This window comes from Myxocyprinus asiaticus, chromosome 10 (genome assembly GCF_019703515.2).
Source record: "Myxocyprinus asiaticus isolate MX2 ecotype Aquarium Trade chromosome 10, UBuf_Myxa_2, whole genome shotgun sequence".
NCBI classification, from domain to species: domain Eukaryota; kingdom Metazoa; phylum Chordata; class Actinopteri; order Cypriniformes; family Catostomidae; genus Myxocyprinus; species Myxocyprinus asiaticus.
In genome coordinates this window covers 15,406,638-15,424,492 of record NC_059353.1, presented here as the reverse complement: position 1 = coordinate 15,424,492, position 17,855 = coordinate 15,406,638, and the positions used below count along the sequence as shown (strand labels likewise).

Here is a 17,855-nt window from a genome sequence, read left to right as displayed (position 1 = left end):
GTTTTGTATTGAACAGGAAGTCCTTGCCCCTATTTCACCATTGCAAAGCCTTTCTATCAAACTAACCGGAGAAGTTAAGTCACACCCGTTATCTCGCATTTGCACGCGTTTTGGACAGAAGAGTCCAGAGTGTTTAATTCAGACATTTATTTAAATGTTGCCTCAAGCATATGGCTGAACCCTAAATAACATATTAATAAGTCCCCTTTCTGCTGGTCAGAGTGGATTGTGAGGCGGGTTACTACACTCGATGACCTATATGAGAGTGGAGTGCTGAGATGTTTTGAAATTTTGGTTCAACATTTTAAGATTCCTAGATCTCAGTTCTTTAGGTATTTACAGCTGCGCCACCTGTCCTGTACTATTACTGGGAGTAGTATACAGAGATGATTTTTAGAAGGCTGGGGAAATGTGATTTGTTTGTCAGGAAGTGGGGGGTTATTTGGCTTTTTTGGAAGGTTTTTGGGGAGGGGCTGTTGAGAGGGATTTGTAGTTTAGTTGGGTATGTGTATTATTGATGTTGTTTGAATGTATATCTTTTTTCTTTTTTTGTTTATGTTCAAGTTATTAGTGACCACAGTAGTGTGTGTTTGTGTCGGGTGGGGCGTGGGGGGGGGGGGGGTTGAAGGTTCTGGAGTGGCCATCACAGTCTCCTGACCTTAATATCATCGAGCCACACTGGGGAGGATCTCAAACGAGCGGTTCATGCAAGACGACCAAAGACTTTGCATGACCTGGAGGCATTTTGCCAAGACGAATGGGCAGCTATACCACCTGCAAGAATTTGGGGCCTCATAGACAACTATTACAAAAGAATGCACACTGATTTTAATTGCACATTGATGCTAAAGGGGGCAATACACAGTATTAAGAACTAAGGGTATGCAGACTTTTGAACAGGAGTCATTTCATTTTTTTCTTTGTTGCCATGTTTTGTTTTATGATTGTGCCATTCTGTTATAACCTACAGTTGAATATGAATCCCATAAGAAATAAAATAAATGTGTTTTGCCTGTTCACTCATGTTTTCTTTAAAAATGATACATATATTACCAATTCTCCAAGGGTATGCAAGCTTTTGCACACAACTGTATATATATATATATATATATATATATATATAAGATTTTTTTTTATTTCAAATGCCTTTTTCAATCACTTAAGTCCAACTGAAATCGTACCAGATGATTTTTGCAAATCCAGACAAAAAGACCTAGATAATGCAATTGCAGCTCGGCTTCTTCAGCATGTGTATAAGTTATTCAGACCACAACTGGACCTCAGCGTTTTGTGCCAGTGGTTACCAGTATTGCCATTTTTCACAGCAGGGCTTTATTTAATTGGTAAGTCACCAAGTAATAAGCGAGACCTGAAACTGTTATTGAAACTGTATGTTGGAACTGATCAGCAATCTCTCCATTTTGTTTTAAAGATACTAGTTCAAAGTCTGAAATCAAAAATGTGAATTTCAGACTGAGTTAATGTACTGGATATTTTGTGGTGATTAAACTTCCATTAGTTAAAGATGACCATCTAAATGCTAGAATAAGAGAGCAATAATTGTCTGAAAAAAAGTCACGTCCAAACTAATTACATCTTAAAAATCACTTGAAATAATGCCATGTGAATGCTCCAATAGAGTCTGTGTGGAATTCTGGATCCTTTAAAGTGGGTTATTACAGCACTTCTTTTGTCTTTGGAGAGGGAAGCGTATTTTTCTTGAAAGTTTAAAATATCTGCCTGTGCTCCTCAGTGGGATGTGAGGGCATACCCAATGGCCATTTCTCTCTTTTCCAACCACTTACTTCTGTCAAAAAGGGCAAGTGACAATCTGAACAATTACACAGTCCTATTACCTCAATTAGGTATAGAGTGGTGTGGGCTCTCTCTTTCTCTGCCTGTCTCTGGTGGTTTGGGCGCAGCTCTAAGTGCATTAGTGAGTTCTAACCCTGTCATTTCTCAGACACACTCGCTTATTACTGACACGCCGCATGCACCTGCAGCCAGGGGAGGGAAAACACAGAGCAGACAGGTCTAGCAGAGAACAAGAGGTAGAGGTGGGTGAAAGACCAAGAAGAAGAATGGTAGGTCAAAGAGACACAAAGCCTGTCTTTGTGAGCTGCCTGGAGAAAAAAAAAAAAGTCCCAGTCAGACCAACTGACATGTGCCCAAAACCCTAGCTTTGCCAAGCTTGTTTGAATTTTTTTTTTTTTTTTTTTTTCAGCAGGGCTGTCTCCATAGATCCAAACTGAAATGATTACTTGTTTGAAACACTGAGAGCTGAAAATTGCAAGAGTCAAAACCGAGTAATGCTCACAGTAGACTTCAATATATAGTATTGCACGTTGCAAAGCTAACAACATAATACTCAAACAAAACAAATGAATGGCACTCACAGCTATATTTAAGTACATATGCTTTGAGCAATATCGTCCTCTTAACTGCAACTGTGGTTTACAATAGGCTATTTTGACTGAAGTGTCACATAAATGAGGATTTCTTCTTTCCTGTCTCTTAATAACATAGAAGCCATCACATTTATTCATAAGGTTGGCCTATTAAGACTGAACACAATGGCCATGCAATACTGCTTCTGTGTGTAGGTGTCTGAGTGAACAATGTCTCAAAAGCTTATTGCTGAATTCAATTAATGCACATCACTATTAACTGAATACAAAGACTAACTAACATGACAATACCCACTAGGCCCTGTGATAAAAGCTTCTCATTGAGATTATAAAGATTAGAAGGAACAATAGCTGATTTAATTAGTCATAAATTAAGTCCATATTATCAACTATTATATACATTAATGGTTCTCAGTTAGTTTTGCTTTAGGACACATATTTTAGATTGGGCATCAAGTGGCAACCCAACACAGCATCAAAATCATTATGGTACAAATGTAACCAAAATTAAAATGGTGTTGATAAATAAATGTGTCCAAGGTTGTGACCTCAATAATGTGACGATTGCAAAGTACTTTGAACTCCTATTTATAAAGGTAATAAACTAGAAAAATATACATATATTTTCATTCATGATGCATTTCCCTTTAAATTTCACAGAACAATACAGAGATTGTGTCATCTTCAGTAGTCTCTAAAAACTGCTTACTATTTATTCTGGATTACCACTGACTGTGGCAAAAACATCTTAATTTGGGAATGACAAAACTGCGCTGAGAGAAATTCTAGTAATGGTCTCCTGCCATGTTTCTAATGTTTCTTTGACTGGTTTCTTTGTTCAAATTCTCTCTCACACAAACACATCTCTCCTCCAGCTGTACATAAGCCTTTATCAATGAAAAGTGCCAGTTTAATTACACCCAATGGGCTAAAAAGAGAGAGAGAAAAAGACAGAGAAAGTAAGAGAGGGAAAATGCGAGACAGAAAATTGATGTTAATTGGGGGTTTGTGAATAAGAGGCTGTTGGATTAGATGCAGAGCCATTTTAATTTGAGATCACGTATCCTTTTTGAGTGTAATTTTAAAGCGGCACGAGAGAGAGCGGAGTGTGTGTGAGAGTTCACACTGCACACAGCAGTCTGAGACACTGTATCATCAGACAGAAGTCAGGCAATGACATCACAATTAGAGGAACTATAATTTCAGCCAAACAGCCATTGTAGCCAATTAGATTCAAAATGTTTGTTGCAATAAGTAAAATACTAGAGGTAGACCGATGTAGGTAGTTGTGCACTGGAAGCTCCTGTCACCAAGATAAATTCCTTGTATGTGTAAGCATACATGGCAATAAAGCTCATTCTGATTCTGATTCTGATATTGGCAATACGATTAATCGGTGCTGATAGTTGCTTTTTGGAATCAGTTATCAGCAAAAATATACGCCAATTGTTTGTTTTTTTTGGTTATTATTATTACTCAATTTTCCTCAGTGGCCAACACTAGAGGATTCTACAGTTACAGCTTAAATCTACAGTTTAACAGCGGCCTCAAGAGGTGAAATAAAAACAATTACACAGGGATATGCTATATTTAAATCTTTTATCACTGACAATATTAATCCATATTTTTATACATCAACTCAATGCATATTTTGAAATTGTAATTGTAACTTAGCTAAGTCTCCATAATTTTATAATAATGACATCCCTTGTGTGTTTTGGGCTTGTTCCCGCATTATGCACCAAATCGTACGTTATTAAAGTCACCATGAATTCAAAATGGACAATTCTTATTTTCTTATTGGATGTTGCTGTTTTTATTATAAACGATTTATTCATCCACATTGGGTTTTTTTTTGTTTTTGTTTTTTTATGGTTTGCCTCTTAATCTTTAATGAAAAACAATATCTTATGAAATTGCAGGGTTTACACATAATGCACATCCAACACATTGCATCTGAATATATTAAACTGTTCATCTCAAGCACAACTGTTAACACTCAGCACCATAAACTATCAGTCATGACATTTGAAATATTCATGAATGAAACAGTTTACTTAAGTTTTTGAAGTGTTTTTAACTGCCCCATTCTTCAATAACAGCTCCTTTACAAAGCTTGAATCGTATATTGTCTGTTCACAAGCAATCCATGCTGACATGAGCCGAAATAAACGCACATACATAGCCCAAAGAACAGTGAAATTACGCACATACATACTGAAGGCTCAATGAGGCGCACATCGGCAAAAAAACACAGAAACGGTCGAAGACATCCATCATCAAAGACATCCTATTTTTACATACAACAATAATTAAAAATAGCACAGATGGGCGAACAAATGTGTCCATGATGCGTTTGTGCTCAAATAAACAAGAGGCAGCAGCAGAATGAGAGAATTGTTTCTCCCTTAAAGAGTTGTAACTTGACACCGCATCTTTTGAAAGCGGCGAAATACGTGACAGCGGTCAAAGAGTGTATGTAGTTCATGTTTATATACAAAATAATTCAAAATAGTCCAGATGGGTCCCCTATGGTGTTACACAAGGCCTGCCGTCTGGACTTGAAATGCGCACCAGTGGGCGGGGCCAAGGGTGCGATGACGCATGTTGTGGGATGTGTAAATACAAATGAGCAATGTGTTGTGACATCATTAACACAGAGATTTCAAAACAAGACATTTCAGCAGGGTGGCAACAATAAATGCTCTTTTTAGACTGGGGAGAAAGTTTTGAGTTCTGAAATGTAAATCTAAATAGCAAGGAGAATTTCATTCTCCATTTTATGACCTTTTAAGATGTGTTGCTAGGTAAAAGGAGAAGCAGAGTTTAGCTTTTTACGATTGGCGATGAACAACGCAACTTGCAGCATTGATATAGAATTCATCTGATATGCAATCACAAGTTGTTGAAATATTTCTGAGTGAGCTGAGTTCAAAATGCAACCTGCAGTCCATAACTACCGTTGCAGTGACATCACACATTAAATTACATGGCTCAGATTAACCTGAAACTAATACAGCCATATATCCCCGTCCAAGTTTACCCAAATAAAAACAGTCGAGATGTGAAGGGTTTCACACTGCCAGTCACCCAGCATTACTGATATTCTAGACTGTACAGCAACAGCTGAACCTCTACTTCAAGTCCTGCTTAATACAGGTGTGGAAAAAACTGTAATTATCTGGTATAGTGAGATGGCCTGGCGTGTTGCAATACAAAAAAAGCACTTTGATGGAGCCATGGCCTAACAGGTAGCAAACAATGTTTGAAATGTCTTTTGAGAGCAGGATTTTGGAATGTGTTTAAATGGTTAAGAATAATATTCCAAAAAACCTGCTGACAGCATTTTTGATAGTGGGTAAGTTTACAGTTGTTGACCAGTAATAAGCTCTTACATATGCAGAAACGTCATGAACTATTAGTCCACATACATAGTTAACGAGCTCATTAATTATGGTATGTGTGTCTTGGCCAGTGAGAGCACTAGACATCCTCCATGCCATGAGTGACACAAACACCAACAAGAGAACACTATAATCCCAGAGAACAGAGGTGTGCTGCCAGCTGACCCCCTCTGAAGCCCGGAGGTGGCCGGTGGGACAGCAGGGTGAAGTCCCTGGGTTCCTGCTCGGACCACCATCATAACAACCAGCACAGATAAAAACAAATCAACATACTAATTGGTTCTTAAGGGACATAAACATTCAGAAGGCATAAAAATAGACTGGGACATGCAGGACAAATATATCTCTCTGGAATTTCAGTCTCTCATGACTAATACCTGTAGAGATGTTATACGCAAGCAATGGTTTCCAAGGTTACAAAAGCTTATCTGCTATCTCCATCCTCTAGAGTTCTGATTTTAAATTGAAAAGTATGATTTTCAAAGTAAATTTAGATAATGTGCAGGAAGGCCCATACAGAATCAGTGCACACAGAATATGCAGAAAACCAAATATCCCCTGCCCCTTGCTTGTTTATTAAATATGATTAAATATTTTAGCTGATTTAATAATGCTTTCAGCAACCACTGAGACTACAGTACACCCAGTTCATTTTAACACATTTTACTGTTAAAATTCACAGAATTCTTCAGATTTTCCTGCAAAATCGTTGCAAATAATGGTTTGATATTAGCCTTGGCTGGGCCTTATCAAACCACATGAAAGAGTTTCAAACAACAGGTTGTGATATGGACTCACAGAACCCTAAAGGACAGAAATAAGTTACAAAGCTATATTTCCTCACCCTTTCGATCTTTTTTTTTTAGCTGCTAGTTACCCTCATTTCTTACCAACTCCTCTATCCAATCACTATTTCCAGATTTTCCTCTCCCTAGTCTTAGACAGCAGACCCACAGAATGCCTACAGTCCTCTCGATGATCACCTAATGCATATTGCAAACAAAACTGGAGAGCATTTTCTCAAACTAACAAACTCTAATCTGACTGCCATGCTGTATGCAACTCCCAGTTTTAGAGCAAACAGTTTTTAATGATTTATTTCTACACCAGCTTATTATTGAGGTATAATACATTTTAGTTAACCCTGTCACCATAAAAAAACTAAAACTGTGGTTGGCCAGTTTGCATGTCGGTCAGACTGTCTCTTCCTGTCTAAGCAGGTGGACAGTGCCTGAAATTCGGCACGGGATTGCTGGTATTGCACACATTTGGCCATTTTTAATGTAAGTGCTAGGTATTGACTTGTACTCTTACTAAGGGATTGTTAACCCAAAGTTGCTTAAAAGGTTGCTTAAAGGGATGGTTCACCCAAAGATGAGAATTCATGTTGCAAACCTCTATGACTTTCTTTCTACATTGTAACTCAAAAGGAGACATTAGGCAGAATGTTAGTTTCAGTAATCATTCACTTTCATTGTATAGAAAAAAAAAAAATGCAATGGTGACAGACTAACATACTGCCAAACATCTTTTGTGTTCCATGGAAGAGAGAAAATCATATAGGCTTGAGGGTGAGTAATGATGACAGAAAAGTCATTTTTTTGGAAGAACTATACTTTTAACTACCTGTTTAGGTGTTTGTTAAAGGTATTGGCCAAGAACAACAAAAATCTCTTGTTAGCTCATGACTGCATCATGGCTTGCAGGGTAACAAGACACTGAAGGGCCATAATGTAGGCTGTAACGTACACTGATGAGCCAAAACATTATGACCACCTGCCTAATATTATGTTGGTGTTCCGCGTGCTGCCAAAACAGTGCCGATCACCGAGGCATGGACTCTACAAGACCCCTGAAGGTGTCCTGTGGTATCTGGCACCAAGACATTAGCAGCAGATCCTTCAAGTTCTGTAAGTTTCGAGGTGGACCTGATTTGGATCGGACTTGTTGGTCCAGCACATCCCACAGATGCTCAGTGGGATTAAGATCTGGAGAATTTGGAGGCCAGGGCAACACCTTGAACTCTTCATCTTGTTCCTCAAACCATCCCTGAACAATGTGTGCAGTGGCGCATTATACTGCTGAAAGAGGCCACTGCCATCAGGGAATACCATTGCCATGAAGGGGTGTACCTGGTCTACAACAATGTTAGGTAGGTGGCATGTGTCGAATTGACGGACACATGAATGGCCGGACCCAGGGTTTCCAGTAGAACATTGCCCGTAGCATCACACTCCCTCAACCGGCTTGTCGTCTTCCCACAATGCATCCTGGTGCCATCACTTCCCATGTAAACGGCACACTTGTACACAGCCATTCACGTGATGTAAAAGAAAATGGGCCTCATCTGACGACCAGCTGAAGAGAATGTTCTGGGCTGATGAGGTGTTGCGGGTGTGAATGAAAGCTTCTCAAATCTCCATTGACACATTCATGCTGCTTGCGTTCTAATGAAGTGTTCACAAAAACAGACATGTCCAACTGACTTAGTTCCCTTTTGCTTGATTCAGGGGTCTCAGAGCAGTTCGCAAGAATGTTGGGTTGTATGTGAGCTCCAAACAAACCCATACCATCTCAGAAGTCCACTGTGCGCTAAGGTGAAACAGCAGTTTCACCTTATTTTTACATTTGCATAATTCCAAATATATCTGGCCATTTCACGATGCCATATAAAACTAATCACAAACTGACACACAAATACACTGGAACACAAATAGTAGACAGAGAAATGTTTGCCATAAAAAAACAAGAGCAACTGACTTCATGTAATCTACGACTCCTCAACACAGGCCCAAAGCATTCACAGGTAAATTAGCCATTAGTCAAAAGTCTGGCTACACAAGTCTACTCTCTCTTTAGATCAGAACAAGAGCAAACAAGGCAAGAGTGTAAATGAAGCAGCCCGCCATCTGCTCCAAATACTGGTTCCATATTCCATTGCACAACCTATTATCTTTCTTTGTGTGTATCTATGAGACTGAGCGAGATATGTCTGTGAGTGAGTGTGTGTGTGTGTGTGTGTGTGTGTGTGTGTGAAAGAGAGCAGAAAACCACCATTTCTGCTGTGCCCCAGGTGCTGTGAGCCCCAAAGCAAAATAAAGCTTAACTACAATGAAAACACAGGAGTCAGCCAGCCGGCTGCTAAATGACATACAGGAGATGAGGGGAGCGATGAAGGAAGCGAGAGGGAAGAGGGAACAGGAAAGGGAAACGGGCATGGCCACAGGTGTGAGGACACCCAGGAAAAAAATAGGAAACCTGCCAAAAAAAGCCTTAATGTGTAATGAATATCTAAGGAAGACAAAACAACAAAGAGAAGATAACAAAGGTCTTAAGGACAGAAACCAAGGGCCAAAGAACAGAAGTCAGGTTGCAGAGGGAGGAAGCATCCCCATTTAGGAATTTTTGTGGAACATTCCGGAATGCTGACAAAGTTGTGTGGGGGCATATACTCTCAGGGTTCCGTTGGCCGCTTCACATTCTTGTCACCTGGAAAGAGAGGGAGTTCCCTTAACCCTGCAGGGAACAGGGGGTGTAAGACACTTGAGGTCTTCTGACCCTGGAGAAAAAAGATAAGCTCATTAATCTTGGTACTGCAGCTTTATCTGTCAGCTTGCATTGAAGGTGGCTGTCTGTCGTACTGCAAAAGCCGGAGGAGACACAAGAGTTTCCTGCAAGTCTGAAGGTGTGCAGACAAAAGGAAAATTTCCCCTCCCTCATCAGACACATAAATTATGTCAGAACCACTCTAAGCCACCTGATACTGCAGGAATACCTCTGCTCTGATCTCAGTTTATAACAGCCGTGGAGAACACACAAACCCCCATCAATCATACAAAGACCTAGAAGCACTCAGAAAAGTGTAATAGAGAGAAAACACTAATTAATTACCAGCGTGTCATCTGCCACTTGCATTAATCACTCAGCCACTGCTACATGTTAAGGCCTATTCAAACAGAGCATGTATTTTCATTACTACACGTTGTTAAAAAAACAATGAATTCTTATGGACCCCTTCAGATTGAGAGTAAAAATTGTAGAAAGCTTTATATTTCACGTTTTTCTTAGTATGCTCAGCAAATATCCTCACTGACCAATAAGATGCAAGCTTTTGGGTCATGCTATATTGTTAATGTTATTTATCTATTTTTATTTTTTTGTCTTTTTTGCCAGAAAGTGGACCGAGGACAGGATTTTTAAAAGAATACCTCAGCTCTGTAGGTCCTCACAATGCAAGTGAATGGGTATCAAAAGTTCCAAAACACAAGCATATAAAGGCAGAATAAAAGTAATCCATAAGATTCCAGTGGATAAATCCATGCCTTAAGAAGCAATTATGATGGGTGTGGGTGAGAAACAGATCAATATTCAAGTTGTTTTTTTACTATAAATTCTCCTCCTTGACCAGGTGGCGATATGCATTAAGAATGCAAATCCCCAAAAACAAAAGAAATGTGAAAGTAAAAGTGGAGATTGATAGTAAAAAAGGACTTAAACATTGACCTTTTTCTCACCCACACCTATCATATCACTTCTGAAAACATGGATTTAACAACTGGAGTCTTATGGATTACGTTTATGCTGCCTTTATGTGCTTTTTGGAGCTTCAAAATGTTGGCACCCATTCACTTGCATTGTATGGATCTTCAGAGCTGAAATATTCTTCTAAAAATCTGTGTTTGTGTTCAGCAGAAAAAAGAAAGTCATACACATCATGAGGGTGAGTAAATGATGAAATAATGTTTATTTTGTGTGAACTATTCCTTTAAAGCAGACTAAGGTGCACAAGAGAGGATTTATATGGCAAAGCCAAAGAGCAGAACTTTCAAGATCTAACCCACATATATACACAAAAATCCCACATACAGCTGATGAGTAAACATGTGGTCAGACAAAGAGGAAAAATGAAAAGGGAACAGAATAAAGCAACAAGAAAAAAAAATTAAGAAATTCAGAGTGAGAAAAAGGACAGCCAGAGAAGAGAGAAAGAAAGAGAGGTGAAGTACATTAAAGCCATTTACGCTGCTTCAAAAAAGGCCCCGAATGAGCAGAGTGGTAATCATAAAAAAAATCCATCTATTCTGAGCCAGTCCATTAAGCAAGGTGGGGGGAGAGTGAGACAGTCCATTAAGCAGACCAGGGGGGAGAGAGAAACAAATGGGTATACTTCACTAACTCGACAAAGCTCTAAATGCATTCAACCCACTGTAGCGATACAGCTCTGTTCATATACAATTTCATCAGAACATTGTGGCTATTCTAGATGTTCATTTTATTGATGGAGAAGAGGGAAAAAAACACAAGAAAATGCAACAAAAGAGAAAGGTCGGTTATGAAAGAACACAAAATAGTGGATCAATGTCTCAGTGTTGGTTACAGTGTGGATGACTTAATGGAAACCTTGAGACAAAGACCTTCTGCAATATAACCAGTTACAAAAACAACCTTCCTTACAATGAATATGATACAGTGAAGTGAGAATGTATTAAGTATGTTTTTTTTTTTTTTTGGTGTGTGTGTCCAAGCCGTGGTGCAGTGGGCTGTGCTGCGGTGCTAAGGAAATAAAAGTGCTGTTTGCTCATGGGGATCCAGGTTCGAGTCTGACCTGGGTAATATCCTGATCCAACTCCCCCCACCCCTCTCTCTCTCAACCCTACTTTCCTGTCATACTCTACTGTCCTATAAAAAAAAATAAAGACCCAAAAAAAAAATATATATATGTTTTTAGCTGAATATTATGTTAAAGGTGATGTTTGTCTTTTCTTCAATGTTAAAATACTATCTTTTTGTGCAGAAACACATAATAAGTAAGCCGTATGTAGATTGATTTCCCTGAAAAGTGCAAACATTGTAAATCTGTGGCAATATAAAAGCATTGCTCATTCTTTGGGTGACCCAAAATGTCAAATTTGGCTCAATCAGTGATGTGAGTTTGGGGCGGGATCATCTGTGTCCGACCAATGGAAGACAGGGGGAGTGTTTGGGAAACATCTTTGAAATCAGTCATTATTTTTTGCAATTCCGCATTAATTAGCATTTCATATACACCATGTTGAAAAAAAAACACTTTTCAATTTGGAGAAGCTTACATGATGCAGATCTCAGTCTTGCAATGCTGGTCTGTTACTGGAACAAACTGGTTAAGCTGGTTATTGCAGGTAAATAAGCTTCATGTCACCATGATGGATGACCAGCAAAATGCAGAATGAAAGTGCCCAAAACATACCTTACAGTATGAGGTCAGTAAGAAGCAATAAGGTGCTTTTTAATGGTCATGTAAGCTGGTCACCACCTCAACCTTTGTTTTGTTTAGTTGGTGAGAGCACTTTTTTCAGCAGGATCAGTAAGGTTATAACAACTTAAGTGGAACACATTGATTGAACATTAGAAATAATGGTGATACATACAGTATAATCATTTGATGACATGAACAGGATGACATGTTGACAATTATGTGATGACATGAACAGGAAGAAACTGATCTGAGATCAGCACTCTCAAAGAGCTTTGAGAATGTGTCAGTGTGGTTTTACCATGTGTCTGCCATTCAGATCATCAGTCTGAGGGGATGCAAGGGCTGAATCACTACTACTCCGTACCAACAGAGGAGTACCTGAAAAACAAACACAAACAGTGACCATAGGGAGAAAGAAAACTACAAAGGCAACTACACTTAAAATGTTCATTTTGTCTCCTCATTACATATTTTACATACTAAAATATTTTAGACAAAAAATATATGCAGTTCAACATTGCTGTTTTTGTGCTGAAGTTGTGTTAAAGGAATAATTCCCCCAAAATTATAATTCTCTCATCATTTACTCACCTTTATACTTTACACTTACTTTCTTCTGCAAAACACAAATGAAAATATTTTAATGGAGGTCATCCCCCCCCCATGCAAGTCAGTAGGCACACATGCTGTACATCTGTCAAGCATGAAGAAAGTGAAATCAAGCTTCAAATCATGATCGTGCCTAGGAAACTGCAGATGTCAAGATTTATAGTGAAAAAGGAGTTACATTTTATTCTGTTCCTCACCCAAAACTGATCGTATTGCTTCACAAGACATGGATTAAACCTCTCAAGTTGTATAGGTTATCTTTATGATGCCTTTATGTTCTTTTTGGAGCTTGAAAGTGTTGGACCCCATTGACTTGCATTGAATGGACAAATATACCACATATCTCCATCTAAATATTTTTGTTTGTGTTCAGCAGAACTAAAGTTGAGTAAATGATGAGAGAATTATGATTTTTGGATGAACTATTCCTTTAAATTGGTAATGAAATGTAATTCTTCTTGTTCACTTCGTGAAAAAAAAAAAAAAAACTGTTAGGTTATATAAAACAATTTGCTACTTGAAAACATGGCTGTTTGTAAAAAAAAAAAAATCACACTTAGAGAAATGCACGCATCTGTTTGGACTCGTTTTAATCACAATGCTGTGATGCAAGTAACCGCATGAAAACAAACTAACAAATTATCAACGAAAATATCTGCAGTAATTCTATTATCAGTACGTTAACAATATTTAGATTTTCCTGGTTATCGGCCGATAATATATCGGCCGCAGATATATTGTGCATCTCTAGTTGTGAATGCTGTTTCATGTTGTCTTCAACAACCGTCTCTTCTTAAGCCCAGCACACTCTGTTTCATGACTGGATGTGTGCATTTGTTGTCTTGTTATCAGTCTCATTCCTCCAGCTCAGCAGCAGCAGCTGACTCTGAACCTGGAGTTAAACACAGTTTACATCTCACTTATTCACACTTCACTGGAGCAGGGGCACATCAAGCACCCAATGAGATTGAGGAAGTATAAAAAAAATCTGACAGCGTTTCAAGAGGTTTTAAGGGAATATTTTGTTCTTTTTCAGCATAGTAAACATGGGCTGTCTCTGTGTCAGAGGCTCTGACATGACACCTTGTAAATTCCAGTCGGCTGCCTCGCTCAAGCATGCTGCATTCAATTTTAGACCTGTTGCCTTCCATCAATAGTTTAAAACACCTCTAACCATGCATGTGGACCACAGCTCTCAGTGGAAAAGACCCCTCATGGTTCTCTGGGTGATATTCTAACTGAATGTGTAAAAATAAAACCTCAAAATGTATGTTATATATTAATTATTTACATAAGATGTGGATATGTATCACTTACTGAGATAAAACAGATTTGTACATAAAAATTGGAGTGTCACTTGCCCGTGCACACCTCAGTGCCACAATGCTAAAGAGCTGTTAATGGTTGCCAGGGAGTTGCTACAGGGTTGCTAGGTTTACGATTATTGGCCCAAGTCAAAAGAGCCCACCCCCAAGTCTCTATGATATTCTGATTGCTAGAACTGACTCTGGGTTCAGTTGCAAGAAACCCCTCAATTCAAGAAAATTGTAAGTTATAACTGTAAGGATATTGTCACTAATGCTACGTCCACATTAAAAAACATTTGAAAACTGTGTTTTCATAATGCTCACCATCCAAAATGCTGTTTTCAAGCATTTTCCCAAATTTCTTGTCCACACTGAAACATATGAAAACTCATCAATCCCCTAACTGCGCATCTGAAAAACTGCCGTTCCATGTACAGTCTGAACACAATTGTCTTTGTGTTCTGTCACCAGACAACAATTCCGAGTAAACTTCCCATCGCCTTTGAATGAAAGCAATGTGACGGTTGTTCAAAGTAACATTTATCTTTAACAATGTTATCAAAGTGAGTAGCAAGCACAACAGCACTAGCAAATAGGCCTCCATCTTGAATGTTTTGGGTTTAATGGATCACATGAATGCATCACATGACAACAAATATATCATCGTTTTCAAATATCTCCATTTGGGAGAGCATTTTTGAAAAGCTCAGTTTTTGCTAGATTATTACACATTCTCAGTGTGGATGGAAGGCCAAAACGTAGAGAAAAAGATGTGCTTTCAAATGAAAACATATTAGTGTGGATGTGGCCTAAGGGTTTTCTTAACTTAAAGGGATAGTTCACCCAAAAATGAAAATTGTCTCATCATTTACTCACCCTCATGCCATTCCAGATGTGTATGACTTTCATTCTTTAGCAGAACACAAACAAAGATCTTTAGAAGAATATGCAATCTCTGTAGGTCCATACAAAGCAAGTGAATGGTGATCAGACCTTTGAAACTCCAAAAAGGAGATAAAGTCAGCATAAAAGTAATCCATACGAATCCAGTGGTTTAATAAATGTTGAAGCAGTCCAGTTGGTTTTTGGGTCAGAACAGACCAAAATATAACTCCTTTTTCACTGTACGTCTTGCCATTGCAGTCTCTAGGCACAATGATTTCAAGCTCAATTACACTTTTTATTGCACCATCTAGTGCTTTGCACATGCATCAAGCACTATGAAGTGTACCGAGCTTAAAATCATGATCGCTAAGGAGACTGCTGACGAGATGAACAGTGAAACATTTTACATTTCGGTCTGTTCTCACTCAAAACCAACTGGATTGCTTCAGAAGACATTGATTAAACCACTGGTGTCTGATGGATTACTTTTATGAAGACTTTATCTGCCTTTTGGAGCTTCAAAGGGCTGATCACCATTCACTTGCATTGTATGGACCTACAGAGCTGAGATATTCTTCTAAAAATCTTTGTTTGTGTTCTGCAGAAGAAAGAAAGTCATACAGATCTTATATGGCATAAGAGTGAGTAAATGATGAAAGAATTTTCATTTTTGGGTGAATTATCCATTCAAGGGGTTTCTTACAGTCGGCTGTTGATCTTTCCTTCAATGCAAAAAGATTTTATTTTATTTTATAATTTTTTTTTTTTTTTTTTTTTGCCCGATTGATCAGAAAATTAGCAGCACATTTCTCCTCTACACGCCGTATCATTTGATGCAACATTCATGTCTGTAGTGTAAACAGTGTGGGAAAAGTAACCCACCGAAGTTTAATACTTAGGGTTATGGGTTCATTCAAATCCCTAACTCTAATTATCTGCAGTGGTAATAGCTGCTGTTGTTGTCATTGTGGCTGCCTATCATTACCAAAGATGATGCCACTTTTGAAAATGGTGGTTGTGGGCTACTATTTTTTTAAGCAATGTTATTGAATATACAGTATTTTCCAGAAATAAAGTCGCAATTGAATATAAGTGGCACCTGGTCAACATCGTGTTGTTGAGAGAAAAAACATAGGTGAGTTGCATTTTTGTATAAGTCATACCAAAAGAGGTTTTTAAAGGTTTTTTTTTTCCGCTTTGGAACTATTTTCACAAGTGGTACATTTACAAAACTCTTATGGTGCATTCACATACAACTCGAAGTGAGCGTTTTGCGTGCCGCGATTACATACAAAGTCAATGCAAAGATGCGAATAGATGCAAATTCACGCCGGGCAGCGTGAATGACGCGACTCGAACACAAAATTTTTCAACTCGAGCGAGAAATTTGCATGACGTGTTGTCGCAAAAGCCTATCAGCATTGAGATTGTCCGGATGTCACTGACGTACTGAATTAGTAGCAGAAAAAATCTGGAAAAATGGATGAAAAAATTGGTGTAGCGGTGTGTGGGCACCTGGAATTATATGACACAACGTCATACAAGTACAGAGACTGGACGAAGCGGCAGTCATCCAGACGCAATTCCTGGAGAAGGCGGTGAAATTCACCGAGCTGTATGCGCCTCCGGATGATATCATGCACCCAAACACGATGGTGTTAGGTTTTCCGACGTACTTCAACAACAGATACACAGCAGCAACCGTTGTGATATTGGCCATGGTTGATGGCGGAAAGATAAGTTGTCGTAGAAGCCCCTCCTCCTGTCCTTTTCTGGAAGAGTAGGGGGAATACTCGCGGGTTCGCATTACTTGCGCGAACGTAAGTTTAAACACAAATTTATAATCCAGCGGTCAAACTCGAGCGAGCAATGCGAGGTGAAAATTTTCTTCGCGTTGTATGTGAACGCACCATTAGTACTAATATCTAGTAACTGCCTGTCATAATGCTATTACTATTAAACTTTTTTATTTACATCTCTTCTCATTTATTTGAATACATTTAAGTATAATTTCATCCAACTGATCTCAACGATTAATAAATTAATAATTTGGTATATCTATAGATTTTCAACTTGTTTAACTAATTTATGTGTTTGTAAAATATCAACATCTACAATAAATCACATGTTCAGAAGAGCATAACCAAGCATAATGAATTTGTTACAATATTGATCATTTATATCCTACTATTTACAGTATGTAACATACAGTATAAATTCAGAGTGTATGAGAATTTGCAATTTATAAACATAGAGCAGGATAGACTGCAAGGAAGAGGAACCAAACAAAGAATTTGTATACTGGAGGCCAGTCAGAGAGGTCACAGAGGTCACAGAGGTGGGCATCAGGGGGAGGAAGAGGGCAGGAACTGTTAAGCCCAATGACATCTGGGTCATCCCAATGTCCCAATGTCAACTATGTGATTTAGTAAACAAAGGCCTAACTAATGTAAAGCAAATTACAAGACTGTGACAAATCTGTGAGTCTCTCTCATTTGTAAGTCACTTTGGTTACTATAAAAGTGTCTGCTAAATGACTAAAAGTACAGTAAATGTAATTACTCACCCCAATCTGAAATGGTAAACTGTCCATTCATTCATAATGACTTTACAGTACTGTAAAACATGTTCAACATCTTTATGATTAATCTGTAACATGTATCTTGCATTGTTTGCTACAGAATGAACAGACTGATAAAATTACTAAACTGAAAGATCATCATTCTGTTGTGTTTGGTTGATTAAACCAAATGTTCTCATTACACATCACAATAATCATGTTTTCTGACAGTGGCTACGTTTACATGCACCATCAAAATGTGATTATAATGTGATTAAGGCAATTCTGCGATTAAACTATAGGTCATGTAAACAGAATATTGCATTATGATAATAATCATAGCAATGATAATCAGAGTAATGATAATCGGAGTAAGATATGTGGAGTACTCTTCTTTTAATCGCTTTATTCTGGCATGTAAACACTTTAATCACATTTCTTCCACTC

The 17,855-nt window shown here is 38.3% G+C and overlaps 1 protein-coding gene across 1 annotated transcript in view; it reads right to left on the bottom strand.

Annotated features, from left to right (window-relative positions):
• LOC127447162 (partitioning defective 3 homolog B-like) overlaps window positions 1-17,855 on the bottom strand; it is a 502,153-nt gene that overhangs the window by 328,760 nt on the left and 155,538 nt on the right. Inside the window, exon 5 of the mRNA XM_051708779.1 lies at window positions 12,346-12,425. Coding sequence (XP_051564739.1) covers window positions 12,346-12,425 — 80 coding nt within the window. The remainder of the gene's footprint in view (window positions 1-12,345; window positions 12,426-17,855) is intronic.